The sequence below is a fragment of the Macrosteles quadrilineatus genome, unplaced genomic scaffold (genome assembly GCF_028750875.1).
Source record: "Macrosteles quadrilineatus isolate MER2022 unplaced genomic scaffold, UCM_ALF_1.0 Scaffold_9__3_contigs__length_116548681, whole genome shotgun sequence".
Classification (NCBI taxonomy): domain Eukaryota; kingdom Metazoa; phylum Arthropoda; class Insecta; order Hemiptera; family Cicadellidae; genus Macrosteles; species Macrosteles quadrilineatus.
In genome coordinates this window covers 82092847-82108897 of record NW_026542602.1, presented here as the reverse complement: position 1 = coordinate 82108897, position 16051 = coordinate 82092847, and the positions used below count along the sequence as shown (strand labels likewise).

At 34.4% G+C, this 16051-nt stretch overlaps 1 protein-coding gene across 1 annotated transcript in view; it reads left to right on the top strand.

The window, feature by feature from the left end:
* LOC129002831 (calcium/calmodulin-dependent protein kinase type IV-like) overlaps window positions 1-11516 on the top strand; it is a 74925-nt gene extending 63409 nt beyond the window's left edge. The window contains exons 8-11 of the mRNA XM_054430911.1: window positions 2081-2180; window positions 3874-3984; window positions 7345-7500; window positions 11440-11516. Of these exons, the coding sequence (XP_054286886.1) occupies window positions 2081-2180; window positions 3874-3984; window positions 7345-7500; window positions 11440-11499 (427 nt within the window). The 3' untranslated portion in view covers window positions 11500-11516. The remainder of the gene's footprint in view (window positions 1-2080; window positions 2181-3873; window positions 3985-7344; window positions 7501-11439) is intronic.
* Window positions 11517-16051: the final 4535 nt, after the last annotated feature.

Sequence of the window (16051 nt, the reverse complement as noted above, 5' to 3'; positions counted from 1 at the left end):
TATGAAACCCAACTCTTTGTGGAAGGACATCGCTATAGTTGTATTTGGTTTTTTTACCTTAATTTTCTCTTTGGTCACAGGCTTGATTTTGTTCTTCTTAAAGTATGATGACTTTTCAGTCAATACAGATGCTTTGTTGTATGGAGTGATATCAAGTCACTCACTGTACGTCTACTTGGTCTATCTAAAGAACAGATCTATTCTTTCTAATCTGATTGAAACCATGCGAAATCGCTTCTCGCCCTTATCAAACCAACTCAACCTTCAGCAGTACAAGTGCGTGTGGGACAAAGCCGATCACATTTCTTTCACGATTATAAGATTTGCTAATTATTTTGTCGCTTCAATCTACGTATTTCATGTTTATAATGCTTCATTATTTTCTTCTCAAAGGAAGCTCCTTTATCCTATTTGGTTGCCGCATTCCATGGAAACAGATATTTTGTACTGTCTGGCTGTATTTTTGCAATTATCTCACTTTGCTTACAACCACTTGATACATCTACCAGGACTTGGTATGTGCTTTGGAGGAGCGCATTTTATAGGTGCGTCTTTCGACGTGTTGGGGCATGCTTTTTCCGACACATGTGATTTTAAAGAATCTACAGATACAGTTGTTGGCAAGAAAGACCAAGACACAATTATTATTTTGAAACAAGCAGCAGCAGAGAGGAAACTTAAGTGGATCATTGAAACTCATATTGAAGTCATAAGGTTAGAAAATTTATTTACTGTCATTTAGATGTTCTAAGAAGTGAAAATTTAGAAATACGAGGAGTGTTTTTTTTTAAGTACCGATTTAAAATAAAACAAAAACTAGTACACTTATTGTAATAATTATATTTTTATTTGAAAGCCAATATCTTAACTACTTTAGGACATAGTTTCCATCAATATTAAATCATTTATCATATCATTCCACGAGCTTTTGCATTCCTTTCTCAAAGAATTCTGCCGCCTGACTGGATAACCGCCACTGCCGTTTTGACCTCATCATCGTTGTCTAGGCGCTGACTCTGGTGTAACATAACACACCCATGTTTCATCGCCTGTAACAATTTGACTATCTCCTTTCTCCTCATAGCGCTCAAGAAAAGTCAATGCACTGCCTTGACTCTTGATTTTGTGCACCTCAGTCAACATTTTCAGTGCCCAGCGTAAGCACAATTAAGTTATGGTACTTTATTTTTCAGTCACAATGTCATAAAGGACATACTTCTCAAAACTAAAGGAAACTCATCAGATAATGATGAGATCGTAAACTGTCTGTTCTCTCTCACTTTTCCATCGACTTTACACACAAATTCATCAGTAATGACAGATGGTCAACCAGTGCGTTGCTCCTCATGAACGTTGGTGCGGCCGTCTGTCCTTACCCACATGCGTACCAATTACAGCGCACACTTCACAGTCGGCGGTAGTCTCAATTGGCGGCACCATTTTGAATGCTCGAAATCGGATATAAACACGGCCAATTGTTGCCAAATTTCTGGGGCAGGTTTGCCAATAGATGCACATACAACGCGCAAACGTCCAATATGACAATCACAGCGCTGGAACGGAGAAATTTAAAAACGGTACTTACTTAAAAAACATGTCTCGTAAGGATTAGTATACTGAATGGATTTTAACCATGGATCCTAGATTAATAAAATATAAACATCCTCCCTTATAGATCTGTTGTATTTATACTGATTAGATAAAGAAAAGTTTTAGATATGTTTCTCATCAGTGCACACAGTTTTATATTTATTTCTTTAGGCATTATATGAAAAACCACGTTTCATTTTATGCTGTTTTTCTTATCATTCAGAAGGAAAGAATATTATTTCTTAACTGTAAATGTGAAATGATAAAATCCAAACAAAACCAAAAACTCTGTTTTAAAAGCTGTTTTTTATTTGAAATTTTGAGAGAAACAAATTATTGCCGGTCCTAATTAAGAATCTTTAAGATCCAAGAGCAAACATCTTTTTGTTATAAGTTTACAATTTTATAGCTATCAAATATATTTTTAGAAATCATACATTTTAGTATGGCACATCTTTTTTTAACTTTGGTGAAAATTATAAACTTACAGATTTGTCAAGGATTACAAAACTGTCTTTGAGACCATTCTGATACAAACGGTGCCCTCCTATGTGGCTATCATCTGTTTTGCTGCATTTCAAGCGGTTTTGGTAAGTTATTAATTATTTACTAGTTATTAACTCAAATCAAGACTTAAACAGAACTGGTACATATCATATAAACATAATAAACATCATATAAACAAATGATGTATCTGGTCTGAAAATAAATATTATTTAAAGTTTCCTAAATGGAACTGTTTAAACCAAAATATGTTAATGATAGGATTCAGGCCAGCAATGTAATTTGTTTATGTTTATGATCCATACCGGTTCTGTTCAAGTATTGAAGTACCTATTCATGGTTATTAACAAAGTAGGGTATTACGATGGATAAAATATACTTTTTATGTTTTATTTATGGTATTATGGGAACAAACTGGTCTAGGGGTTAGGGGCACGAGACTCCGGTTCGTTGGGTCCCGGGTTCAAATCCCGCCAAATCACAAATGTAGTTTATCTAAGTGATAATGCCGTAACCCCTAGGTCTAGCCTGAAGTAAAGTGAAAAACAATTCCAGGCTTGTGCCTACGTCCTAGGACAAAAAAATATGGTATTACGGAGAAGTTTTGGTCTCGGCCCTACTATTATGGGATTTTTAAAGTGCAATAATATTAAACCAAAATTCTCTTAGAATGGTTTATAAAATGAATGCTATCAGCAATATGACACATTCTTTCTCCCATTTAGCTTGTTAACAGCCATTATCAGGGGCAGGTAGGAGTAACTAGATATTTTATGGGTAAAATCCAAAAAAAGTTGCAATACTTCTTGTACTGTATTTTTTACAGTGATGGGGGTTGTACCGTTCTGTTTAGAATTATAAGAAACATAAAATAGTAAGCTCTGATCAAATTCAGTGTGTAGCTTTTTTCAAAAATGTGATTATTCTTTTATATACTGTATTATTCATATTTTTTTGTACGAAAAAGTTACAATAACTTTTGAACCATAATCTTTAAAGCAATGAGGGTTGTACTCTTTTGTTATTACTATTAGTTAAAAGGACTATTAAACAAACTAAATTTTTGATCAAAATAATTTAAATTAGAGAAATTTCAATTTTTCCGTTATTTTATGGGAATACCACCATAAAAATAATCTCGGTGCCGGTCTACGATCACAAAAAGTGGTGAGTGTATTACGTTATTACGTCACTTGTATCAAAACCGTCCCTTGTGTGTTTGTTATTTTAACCAAAATGAATGTGTGAATGTCAAACTTCTTTTTAAAGAACTGCCTAGTGAAACATCTGATATTTTGGTAGAACACATATGAAATGTAGGTTAAAGTTCTCTATTGATTTAAAAGTTGTGTGGCTATGTGATAACACCAATACACCCTACCAATTTAATTTTTAACTAAATAATTTTGTATGTTGAAGCCTTGTTGTATGCCTAAACAGCTAAGAAGATAATTTAAAAATTGTAAATTTTAAAATTGTCATGTTATTTATTCTTAAGGAGAATAAATAAACTGTTGTAGTTTGCTTGTTTGTGTTCAGATTTTAATAAAATTATGCAATTTTGTTTTTTTATACTAATCTATCAACATTTAAATTTATAAAAAACACCTCAAAAAATCTCTTTAGCGTATTATATATGTAATAGAAGATAGAAGATATAGATAGATTATTTTTTGTATCAACATTATCAGACCTAAGTTTGGTTCTGAGGTGTGTGGAAAGTAGATGTGGATTCTACTGTATTAAGTGACTTATACTTTCTTTGGTTGTTGACTTTAGGCTTTGGAGAGGCAAGACTATCCAAATATGGCTCAAAACATGTTCATGGTGGCAGTGATTGTAAGTCACCTGTTCACCTTCTGTTACCCTGGTCAGCACATCTACAACAAGGTATTTATGTAATTCGGTAGATTTATGTATAATTCAAACAATAATAAGTTCATTGATAAGCTTATCACAACCATAGGGATGTGTAGTATCCTTTATACTGTATATGATCAGCTGTTGTTATCTATATACAGGGTGGTAATAAAGTCCGAAGGCAGTTAAATTAAAAAAAAAATAATGTAGATAGAGCTAAATACTTGGTACAAAGTTACAGAGCATAAAACCTTATTTAAACACATATTCAGTGATCCAATAACTCTTCAGGGGGTCGGCCCACAAGGAGTCGGAAGAAAATCTTAAGAGGAAGCATAGGTCAATATGCACATCAAATGAAAGGTATTTTTTAGTAGAATACAATGCTGCAAACCGCACTTCAAAAGGTTGATCCTGCGCAAAATGGCGGCCGTTCAAACATTTCTTGAATCTGCCATTTTTAATCTTTGAACGACTGCCATTTTTTACTCGGGCGTTCTTTTGAGCTTGAATTTACGGCATTGTAATCTACTAGTGAAGACCTTTAATTTGATGTACATATCGACCTATGCTTACGTTAACAATTTTCTTCCGATTCCTAGGGCTGTGCGCTGAGGAGTAAGCGTATAATAGCAATGCAAATTAAATTAATCTTTGAACAACTGTCATTATTGGCTCGGTTGTCCGTTTGAGTTTAAATTTTCGGCATTATATTCTGCTAGTAAAGACCTTTAATTTGATGTACATGCCAACTTATGCTTCTATTTAAGATTTCCTTCTGACTCCTTGCGGGAGTCCTTCTGTCCCCATGATATGACAGAAAATTTATATTTCCTAAAAAAAGTAGATTTTTAGGTGTGGTGTTGATGTACCAAATCTTATTGATTTATCTGTTGTCGTTTGGAAAATATTTAACTGTCTTCGGACTTTATTACCACCCTGTATATAAAATCCAATGTATGCTTGTCTGTTTGTTTGTCCTTTATGCGTTACCAAACCGTCTATCCCATCAGCATGAAACTTTGGGAATTTGTTCTATATCCCCAAGGGAAGGTTTGTGTGAAGTTTGGTGCAGATCCGTAAAAAGGGCTCCGCCCCAGTGGCTCTGGAGTCTCCCATGTTAACTTTATGAGTAGGGGAGTGCACCAGTGAATGACCGTTTAAGGGTGACTTTCTACTTAAAAACAACATGGGAAAATATACTACTAAGCTACATTGTACGAAATCGTTTAAATGTATTGCCCATATTTCCCTGTACTTCCCAATGATACAACTTAATGTATTATGTTAAAAAAGGGGTTAACACACCCTCTTTTTGAAGTTTCATATATGTGTTTCGATTGCACTACTGGTTCATCCATCCCTATTCCTCCGCTTTTTACTGTTAGATGAAGTAATTCATGCTCTTCTTTACATAGGCCTTCTTGTAATCCAAACAGATTGGGGAAAAGTGATGTTCTCATAGTGTGCTGGATTGGACTGAACATTTCTGGTTAAACTTTTACTACTCTCTGGAAAAAAGGTCCATTCTGCTTGTAATGATTTTGTAGCAACGGTATGGGCTGATTGAGGGTGTTTTTCAGCAATATTTTCAACACGCTGGGTCCAAGCATTGATCTTTTCTGTTGCAAATTTTTCTTTTCTTCCTCGCAGCCGATAAAGCCTCCTAAAAACTTGCTGCCATGAACAACTTCCATTCCCTCCATTTGTTTCATAACTTTTTTGGGAATTTCAAAATCATGGTTCCCAATTAGTTTGGTTTTTTTTTTTTGCTTGAGGGTATTAGTATCCATATTTTGGACCTATTTCTTTAAGTAGGGTCACCTTGGGTGACACCTTCTTTGGTCTTTTACTTATTTTTTTTACTTATTTATTTTTTAACCTTTTTTCTCTTTTGATGGCTCATCTACAGACCAAGAGCTTTCTTTAGACACCTCTACCGAGTTCCCAGCCGTTCTCTCAAATTAGCTGTGACAAAAAAACAGTTTTAAATTAATATATAGATAGGGACATTTGGTGAGATTATACAGAAACTAGGGACTCTTCACTATATTGTATGGTTAGATTCTGGAAGAACACTGAAACGTCATATAGACCAACTCCGAAAAACTCAAGTAAAAGTTCCCATAATTCCACAAGTTCCAATACAAGTATCCATACTTCCGCAACAGCAAGTTCCAATGCAAGTTCCCGTATTACCAAGACAACAAGTTCCAGAATTAGTCAGATTACCAGCTGAAGAAAAACTTACAACCACCATCACCACGATCACGAATATGATGTTCAACCCGCACTCATAAAGCTCCAGATTACCTTAAAGACTATGATACAAAATGAGTTGAAAATAAGTGGGGGAGATTGTAGTATCCTTTATACTGTATATGATCAGCTGTTGTTATTAATTATAAAACAATGGAGTTCAATGTTTAGCTTTTCAATTTACAGTTTATAAATATTACATTCAATAAAAGAGTTTATTCAAATGCGTGCAATTATTAACTATAATTCAAAGTCACAACAGGATGCCACCTTTGGTTAGGGGAAAATCGGGACGTGCCCTCCCTTCCCCCTAAAATATTCATGAACACTGGCATAGCATGGTTCCTCAGACTGCGGAATCTCCACCATGCGGTGTGATTTTTTCCCCTGTGTGCGGTTCTACTGACGAGAGTTTCCGCGACCCGAATTTTCGGTTCCGCATGGCGGACAAATCATACTGGTCTGAGAGCAGTGGGAGAGCAGATTCCGCCAGCGGAGAAGAGCCATAAATTAATTATTGTGACCGATCAATTTAGTTTCCTTCTTTTTGGGGCTTGTATTTTTTATTCATGTACCAATAAAACTACAATTTAAGTTCAAATTGTTATTTTATTAATGTTTACTATCACCATCCACATAAAAAATTATTAAGGTGATTTTTAAGAACTAGGTCTAACATCAGTTTACAATAAAATCAACCACAATTAAAAATAATTAAGTCTGAATATTACCTAATATTATATTATGGTATTTATGGTATTATATTTGTGTTCCATACTCATTGCTAGTTTGGACAGAACTGAATTTCCGCAACGTTGTTTCCGCAGTCAGTGGAACTACCCCTCCAGATTTATGCTGCGTAATTTCCGCTGCAAAAAATTACGCATTGCACGGCAAAGTTCTGCAGTCTGTGGAACCATAGCTTCTTAGAGACCAAAGTCGGGACTGTCCTGACAAACTGGGATGGATGACAACCCTGATCACAACTCCTTACATTGTTTGGTAAAGAATGAAGATAGTCTTAATTTACAAAGTGTTATTTAATTCTTTAATAAAATAATTATTTAATTCTTTTGTTTGATGAAAGTAAATAACACTCAGGAATAAAGTGATGCGCTTGTTATGTTTCAGAGTGAGCAGTTCAGGAACAGCCTGTATTGTAGTCACTGGGAAGATCAGAGTGTTTCGTTCCAGAAGTCAGTGATCATCATGATGACTGCGACCATTTGTCCAATCACCATCAGCTTCAAAGGCATTGTTACCTCATCGATGTTGTCATTCGAACATGTAAATAATTTTGTCAAATACGCTTTAATATATTTTGTTAACAGACTAAAAAGAATACACTGAAAATTTAAATCTTGTATGACAAATGTATTATTTATATGAATGGTCAAGTGATTTTTTAAATCAATTAGTGATGCGCGATTGCGAGATGTTTGAACAATCAAAATGTTCCTTTTTGATATGTTCCGCTTATCGATTGTTTTGATTGCTTAGCGAGAGGTTTGCATTTGTTAAGCCTAAACGTCTGTTTGCATCTGTCTACATTTTATGAGATTTGTTACGAGGGTGTTAGTTCTTTTTCTAGATTCTTATAGAATAGTAGACTATTATGCACTACATATACTGCTGATATATGAATAAGCACTTTTGTCACTCAGTCGATATGAGAGAGAGAGCAACAGAGAGAACTGAGCAACTCAGAGAGAGAGCAACAGAAATAGAAAATTATTTTTAAGTAATGGGTAATGGAAAATAATACTGTTAACATAACATTTATGAGAACCTTCTGTATCGTTATAAACATTTCGATTTAAATACAAACATTTTGTTTGTAAAATATATTGTCTTGTCAATAGTTTTTATTGGGTGGTATTAAGTTTTGTAGTAAGTGATATATCCAAAAATTTTCCTTGGTTTTGAAGTAAGATATACGATATACTTTATTGGGGGTCAATCCCCGGCAGATGCAATAGAAATTACATGATAATAAATGACGATGCCGCACTTAACGAAACAATCGCCATGAACATCTTGTTAAAAAGACGTAAGGACTTCTCGCCTCTCAGTTCTCTAGACGAGACGAATGCGAGATACGAGAAAAGCCGTGCTGAAACTAAACAATTGTCACGAAAATCTTGATAAAACCTCTCTCTCGCTAAGCAAAACTACAATCAAAACGTTAATCAACAAAACAACGTATAATCAACGTCGAGAGGTTCAAACAATCAAAACGTTTCAATTGAAACATCTCGCAATCGCCTATCACTAGTTCTAATTCATCTTTGCTTGGTGTAAAATCCATTAGGAGTGTCTGTGTATCTGTGTCAAATTTTGTGAGATGAACACATCTAAAACAAACAGCTTCATTGCAGCAAACCAGCAGACTAAGAAAAACATCCAGTTGTTTCAATTTACAATTTAACTAGACAGATGAAACTAGAATGAAAGAAAATTTACTTTTCCTACAGTCACCCGACAAAGTTGGCTTCCTTGTACTGTTTATAGTACAGAACGCTGCTAATTGCTGCATATTTATACTTTGCCGTACGGTTTATACTTTGCCATACGGTTTATACTTTGCCGCACATCAGGATTCCAACGAAACAACACAAAACAGCGTGGTTCCATTATGCACGTAATCCGTGTACGCTTGGAAATAGGTTGGCAACACTTAATGATAATTATACTATGAGCAGCTGATTGACTATTATAACTACGATTTAACCTGTCATTTCGTGTTTATAGTTTTGGTATTTCTGAACTTTCTGGACTTTTCTTTTAAACGTTTTTAAAACCTTCCTACGATCTTAATAAACAAGAAAATACCTTTTAAGCATTTTTTTTAGGCGCGGAAACCACTTCAAATTACAAAAACATACGGAACTATATTCTCAAAACGTGGAGCACATTTCTTGCTGAGGAAAAATAGCGGAGTGATATGGACCGCGGGTACTACTTTCTCTAGGGCACCATTTGTGTTGCCAGCTGAACCTAAAAACGTGTTGCATAGTGTTTGAAAGACTAATTATTTATATGCTTTATAGTGACTGTAGGAAAAATATAATGTGTAACACGAGTGAAAAAGGCCTTTGCTGCACTCGAGATCATTCCGCGTAAACATTGCTCTCGTGTGCAGCAAAGTGCCACTTTCACCACTAGTTACACAAATAACTATTTAAATTCACAAAAAAAAAACAACAAAAAACAGTTCCTCTACAAGTTTGTAGATATGATTCTACAATGAACACGGAAAACTGGAGTTTCAGTTACATTTTACAACACCAATGAAACATCTAAGGAAAAAGACACTTTTTGAACATATTTTGGAGTTTGTATTGTTTCTAAGCACATGCTCACAGTTTGTCATTTGATCTTTCTATCATATTAAAAACTTATAGACATCCTTCAGACATTTCAAGAATAATTTTCAAAGAAATTAAGGCTATGAAAAATCCTGGATACAATCTCATCAAAGGATAAGTTCTGAGAGAACTGCCCACTGCCCCAAAAAGGTATTTTGTTGTTGACATTTATATTTAATGCTATGTTGCGATTGGAATATTTTCCTGTTCAACTGAAAATTGCACAAATAGGTGTTATCCCGAAACCAGGAAAACCACATAATAAGGCATCTTTTTATAGACCCGTAAACTTGCTTCCTATAGTATCCAAATTGTTTGAAAATGTAATAGGCACTCAAAAGGTTAAAACCACTGTAGATGAATTAGATTTAATACCTGATCATCAGTTTGGATTCCGCAAATAACATTCCACCGTTCAAACAAGCTCACAGATTAGTGGATATTATAAAACCCATTTGGAAAAAACAAAAAATAGTACCAAACAAATAAAAAAATATCAGGAAAGATTTCAATTTTTTGAAAAATGGAGGTGATTGGATTGTTAATTGGTTCTGGAGGAATTTGTGAACTTTTGGAAACGATATTTTGGACAGATCCTTTTTGAAAATTATTATACATGAAGCATTAAAAGTTATTGACTATAATGAGAAATCAGTTAGGTATATGGGTATATAGTCTTATTGCTGTTATAATCCTTATTTTCAGTGTACGTTTTTCTGTGTCATTGGCAACCTTATTTTTTAAGGCACATGGGTTATTTTTATCAATAAATTCTTTTCTCTTATACATTTTTGGATGTGCAACAAGTTTTTTGATAAGATGGGCAGGTTGGACTTCTGTTTAAACTCAAAACGTATCTCCAAAACCGTTTGTATAAACCTTCTGAAGTCATATCTGACCCATCATTTTTTTTTCAAATAAAGTTCGAAAATTCTGTATGTGAACTGAGGTCGATACAGTCTGGAGTACCTCAGGGGAGTGTCCTTGGTCCCTTGCTGTATTTGATATACACATCAGACATCCCTATGGTCCCCAACTCACAGTTGCTACATTCGCTGATGAGTGATGACACTGCACTAAGTCATGTGGACTTACATTACTCTGCAAGCTGACTTGAGTGAGCTCCAACATTGGCTCAAAAATTGGAGAGTCTAAGTTAACGAAAACAAGTCTAAACATATTGTTTTTACTCTGAGAAAAGAAACCAGTCATTCAGTATCAATTAATAATATATTTTTATTTCAAGGGAGGTAGAAAATGTTAAATATTTAGGTCCTATTCTTGACAAAAAAATAAATTGGAGAACTCATGTCTGGTACCAAGAAAAATTAGATCATCCAAACAGGCTTTTGGATATTTTCCAGGTTAATCTGCTGGAAAATAATCATAGTGTTTTTTAACCTGACTAAAAAGTGCTGTTTATGTGTTGTAGCTAAATGAAGGATTTAGGCCTATTTAAATGATTAAGTTAATCAAATTTTTAGAAAAACTTTTTGATGGGCAGGTGTGTGCTCCAGACAATTTTTTTTTAAGTATTTTACATACCGTATTGTTCTAATAAATAGACAGATTGTAAAATAAATGTTGATAAAAATTATAAAAAATAAACCTTATAAGATAAAGTATGGGTGTCAATTAGGACTGCATGTAGAGGAGATAAGGGATAAAGACTTCCAGAAACACCAGAGTCACACCACTAAACTAGGCATATTAATCCAACAACAATTAATTGTTCAGTTCACTGTATAAAATAACAACAGTGACTCTCCGCTCTAATTAACATAGGATAATATTATGTGAATATGAATATACACGGCTCTTAAATTTAAGGTTATTATAAGTGTTGGATTTTTTTCAGGTTCTACAAACAGCTTTTTCTTACGTCAACATCTTAATGGTATTGAAGAATATTAATTAAGCTTTGGTTTTCCAAAGCTATTGTAGAGTATAATGAACTAGAAGATTGAAACTGAATGTTTGGTGTGTATGCTTTAAATTATAACAGCTTTTAAAAATGTGCATTGAATTGATTTGGTCACACAAGGATTTGGTTTCCATTTCCAATAAACATTAATGTATATGTTCGAACCCAATTTGTGGTTTTATTTTACCTTTTCCTACAGTGAAATGCAATTTTAAATTATTTTTTAAATTGGACGGAATAATTTTTTATTCATTTCAGTATTAATGCAGAATGGTTAACTAAGTTCAATGTCGGTGTATAACTAAATTTTATTCAAATCATATCCTCCCAGATGTTTCTTTGTAGCTGTGTTAGAATATTCTATCACAATAAGAGTGACAGTAGTGACAGTGTTCTTTACTTTACCACCTTATTAGTAAGGGCATTGGACAAGAATTACAGACTGTCTTAGTTTCACACTCTTTTATTCTTGTCCATTGCACTTAATAATAAAGTTTTCAAATCACTTATCTTCAAATAACTTAATACTAGACTTATTTCAGAATAAAATTTGGTTTCATCGGCCTGCATTGTGTGAATAACATATTGTTGTCCTTAATTGTTTAATTCCAGCTAAGTAAGGAACCTTAGACGTTGAGTAACCCAAATTAACCATTTAATTGTTTTTCTTAAAGGCAATAATTTCTAAAAATAATATTTTTATAAACAATTCTAAATTATAAAGTCCATGGTCAGTCAGAAATCTTTGAAGTAGTTCTTTTTTTTAATTTGTTAACATTTTCCTCATTTCTCACGCTGCAAGGGAGCGAATGAATGAATTTAATCATGGTATTATTTGGGCTTTTCAAAAAAAAATTGTTTATGCTTTTTTTACTATAAAGGGTTGTTTATTTCTTGTACTATATTATTACTTTCTCTCCTATACCATAGTATATGAAGAAAGTATTGTTTTTGTCAAAATTGTTGAGTTTGAGTTTTGAGTGGATATATCTCTTTTGGGTCCCCCTGGATGTGTACAGAGCTACAGACAACACCAGTGGTCCGATTTTGATTAAATTTGGTATGTAATCATAAAATGTCAGGATCAATAATATAAAAGGCCAGAAAACTGAAAAACCTATTCATGTAAGAATAAACAGTGGCGTAGTCACAGAACCTTCAAATGTGACTACCTTAATGATTATTTTTCCCAAGTAGCAATTTCAAATGTGACATCCTTGAGAAATATGCAGCCAGTGATAGGTGATAGTCCCATTATGTCTATGGGACTTTTCCCCGTAACAGAGGAGGAAGTTGCAACTGTCATAAATCAACTACCGTCGAAGAGATCAACAGATGTCGATGGCATGTCTGTGTGGCTTCTCAAGCAACTGTCTGAGCATATATTACGTCCATTGACGGAAGCAGTCAATGCATCTTTTAAGAGTGGGTGTTTCCCTGAAGATCTGAAAAGGGCAAAAATTATTCCAATCTTTAAAAAGGGGGACCCACTCAATGCCAACAACTACCGTCCTATCTCTCTCTTGCCTATGTTTAGCAAAATCTTTGAAAAACTGTTCTTGATTCAGTTGTTAGCATTCCTCAATCATCACAACATTTTTTCATTTGATCAATTCGGGTTCAGAAGGGGGAAATGTTCAGTGGATGCAGTGCATAGCCTTGTCAGTAAGGTAATTGAGAATCTGGACAAGCATCACCCGACACTCAGTGTCTTTCTAGATCTTACCAAGGCTTTTGACTGCGTCGACCACAGTATCCTCTTGTCAAAATTAGAACACTACGGTGTTCGAGGTGTTCCGTTGCATTGGATAAAATCTTACCTTTCAAACAGAACTCAACAGGTGCAGGTCTCAAATCATCTTTCAAAACCAGCTCTGTTAAAGTATGGTGTCCCGCAGGGATCCATTCTTGGTCCAATTTTATTTTTAATTTACGTTAACGATCTGTCTTCAGCATCTGGATCTAGCGAATTGGTTCAGTATGCTGATGACACGACTCTCTGTTGCAGTGCCAACAATCTTCCAAATCTAGAAATCAAAACTTTTGTAGATCTAAATTCATGTGTTCAATTTTTTGAAAACATCAATTTGAAAATAAATTCTCAAAAAACAAATTTCATCCGTTTTTACAGGCACGGTGAACCAAGTGAGACTGTAACGGTCATGATTGATGACTCACAAATTGAACAAGTCAATTCTTTTAAGTTTCTGGGCATCACCATTGACCGGGGGCTCACTTGGAGTAACCACCTTGACAACGTCTGCACGAGGGTATCTTCAGGCTGTTTTGCCTTAAGAGTCCTCTCAAAATTTTGTCCAGAAAATGTCTTGCTAATGGCCTACTTTGGCCTTATTTACCCCCATCTTTCTTATGGAATTGCAATTTGGGGTGGATGTGCAGAAGCGGACTTCCACAGGTTGTTCCGTCTTCAAAAGAGAGCACTCAGAATAGTGGCTAAACTACAGGTGCGAGAGTCTTGTAGGACCGTCTTCAGGGAGCTAGGCCTGCTTACTCTTACCTCTCTGTATATCTTGGAAGCTGCCACGTTTTCCAAATTTAAATGCAGCCTAACACAAGGCCAGGACATTCACTCGTATTCAACTAGAGGCAGAGAACAATATAGGTTGGCCCAAAACAGGTCCCGTGCAGCCTCAAGCTTGCCCTCTCAGACGGGGGTGAGATTTTTGAACAGTCTTCCTGAACAAATAAGGAAAGAAAGGAACGAAAAAAGGTTCAAACGGATTTTAAAAAGATATCTGATTAACACTATTCGTGCGGTCGACATGTTTGAACATAAAAGTTGCATTTATTTCAATGTTAAGCAATTGCGGGAATTCCCGTCATCAGCACCCAACGTGTTAATAAAGAATATTACACTGTGGGTGAGTTTTTTGACACAAATGAGTAGATGGTGTTCGGCTGCTCTGAGGTTCTAAATCAATCAAATGACAAGTTCTGTGTAATTTTTTAATCATTCGTATTATTATCTGTTTTATGCTGTTGTATTTATTTGTTTTGCTGTCGCTTGTTATACCTGTATTAAATGTTGACGGATGCCATGCAATTTTATATTTGTTTTACGGCAATAAAGATATTATTATTATTATTATTATTATTATGTAGGTGAGTGAAAATTTAAAAACGTACGTTTTCATGTCCCTGGCCTTTTACTTCGTAGATACTGGATTTGTAGTTTATTATTATGTGTTTTAATATTTTTTGGGACGGGGGCAACATGTTACACACATTTATTTGGTTTTAAATAGGTTCTAGGTATTTTTTTCGTATTTTTAAAGTCTCGAAATTCACGACCATGACGTGTCCCTAGGGTACATTTTCCAACTTTCACGCTGTTTTTAGACTAATTACTCATGCCGAAATATATAAAGCCATATTTTTATGCCATCAATGGTTATTAAACTTACAAAAAAGGAGCATATTATAATTTTATTGTCATTGCAAACTGACTACCATGACAAAATAAGTCTGTCCCTCGATTTTGCGTCACGACCATTTGGGAAAAATTTTCAACTTTGGAGCACGACAGTGGCAAGCCTGGCGTCGATGGAGTCTGTTGGTTTTAGAGACTAGTTCGGGGTGTACGTCAGGATTGTAGTGCCGGTCGTTTCGAGTTGAAAGGAGGAATTACAAGATTAATAAAGGAAAGATTGTGTTTTTTGTAATTTTGGTGTGTCCATGACCGTAGTCATTCGATGAAGTAGACATGGTGTTAATTTTTGTTTATAAGATATTTCAATTGCTAGATTAACCTAGAAGTCCACTTTGTATCCTCGAACATGAGGTGCAGGGCTACCGCCAGAACAGAGCCAAATAACACGTAATTTCACGACCAAAGTTTCACGACCATCGCGGGTTTTTTCACGACCAATCCAGCCTTATGGATTATAGTGTGTTTGGTCGTGACAATAACTTTAATATAATTGTAATTTGAACAGTTTAGTTCAATTGAAACACTTATTTTTATTATAACTAACAGTATAATTAAAGGATTGTTTAGAAAGATTTAGATTATTTCAGAAAATTCACGACCGTACCGCTTGTCCCTGACCATCACGTTTATGATTTCTATCATAAAAATTTCAAAAATTAAAATATCGTCATATTTCAATGTTTTATACACAAAAGAAGCACACCTCTATACAAACATAACGATTTTTCGGGTCTCAGGTAAGTTTTTTCGGAGTTATACAAACTTAAAAAGATTTTATTGGCTTTTTTTCATTTTTTGAGTTTTTTATTTTTTTCTAGAAAGACCAAATATACCAAAAGCTCAGTGACCTTTTTATTGTATAATGGTCATAAAAGTAAATTAGTTTATAGCAAAACATAGTTATAAAAATAATATTAACTATTTTTAATATTCATTTAAACGTCTGTTATGGTCGTAACAGGATTTTGTGTTTTTCCACTAAAGATGCTCTTTAAAAAAAAAAATACCAAAGATATTGCGTTACCATGGGCATTTTATGAAACTTCAAATGTTAATGAAATAAAAATAATAATAAAAGTTTTGAAAAAAGGGGGA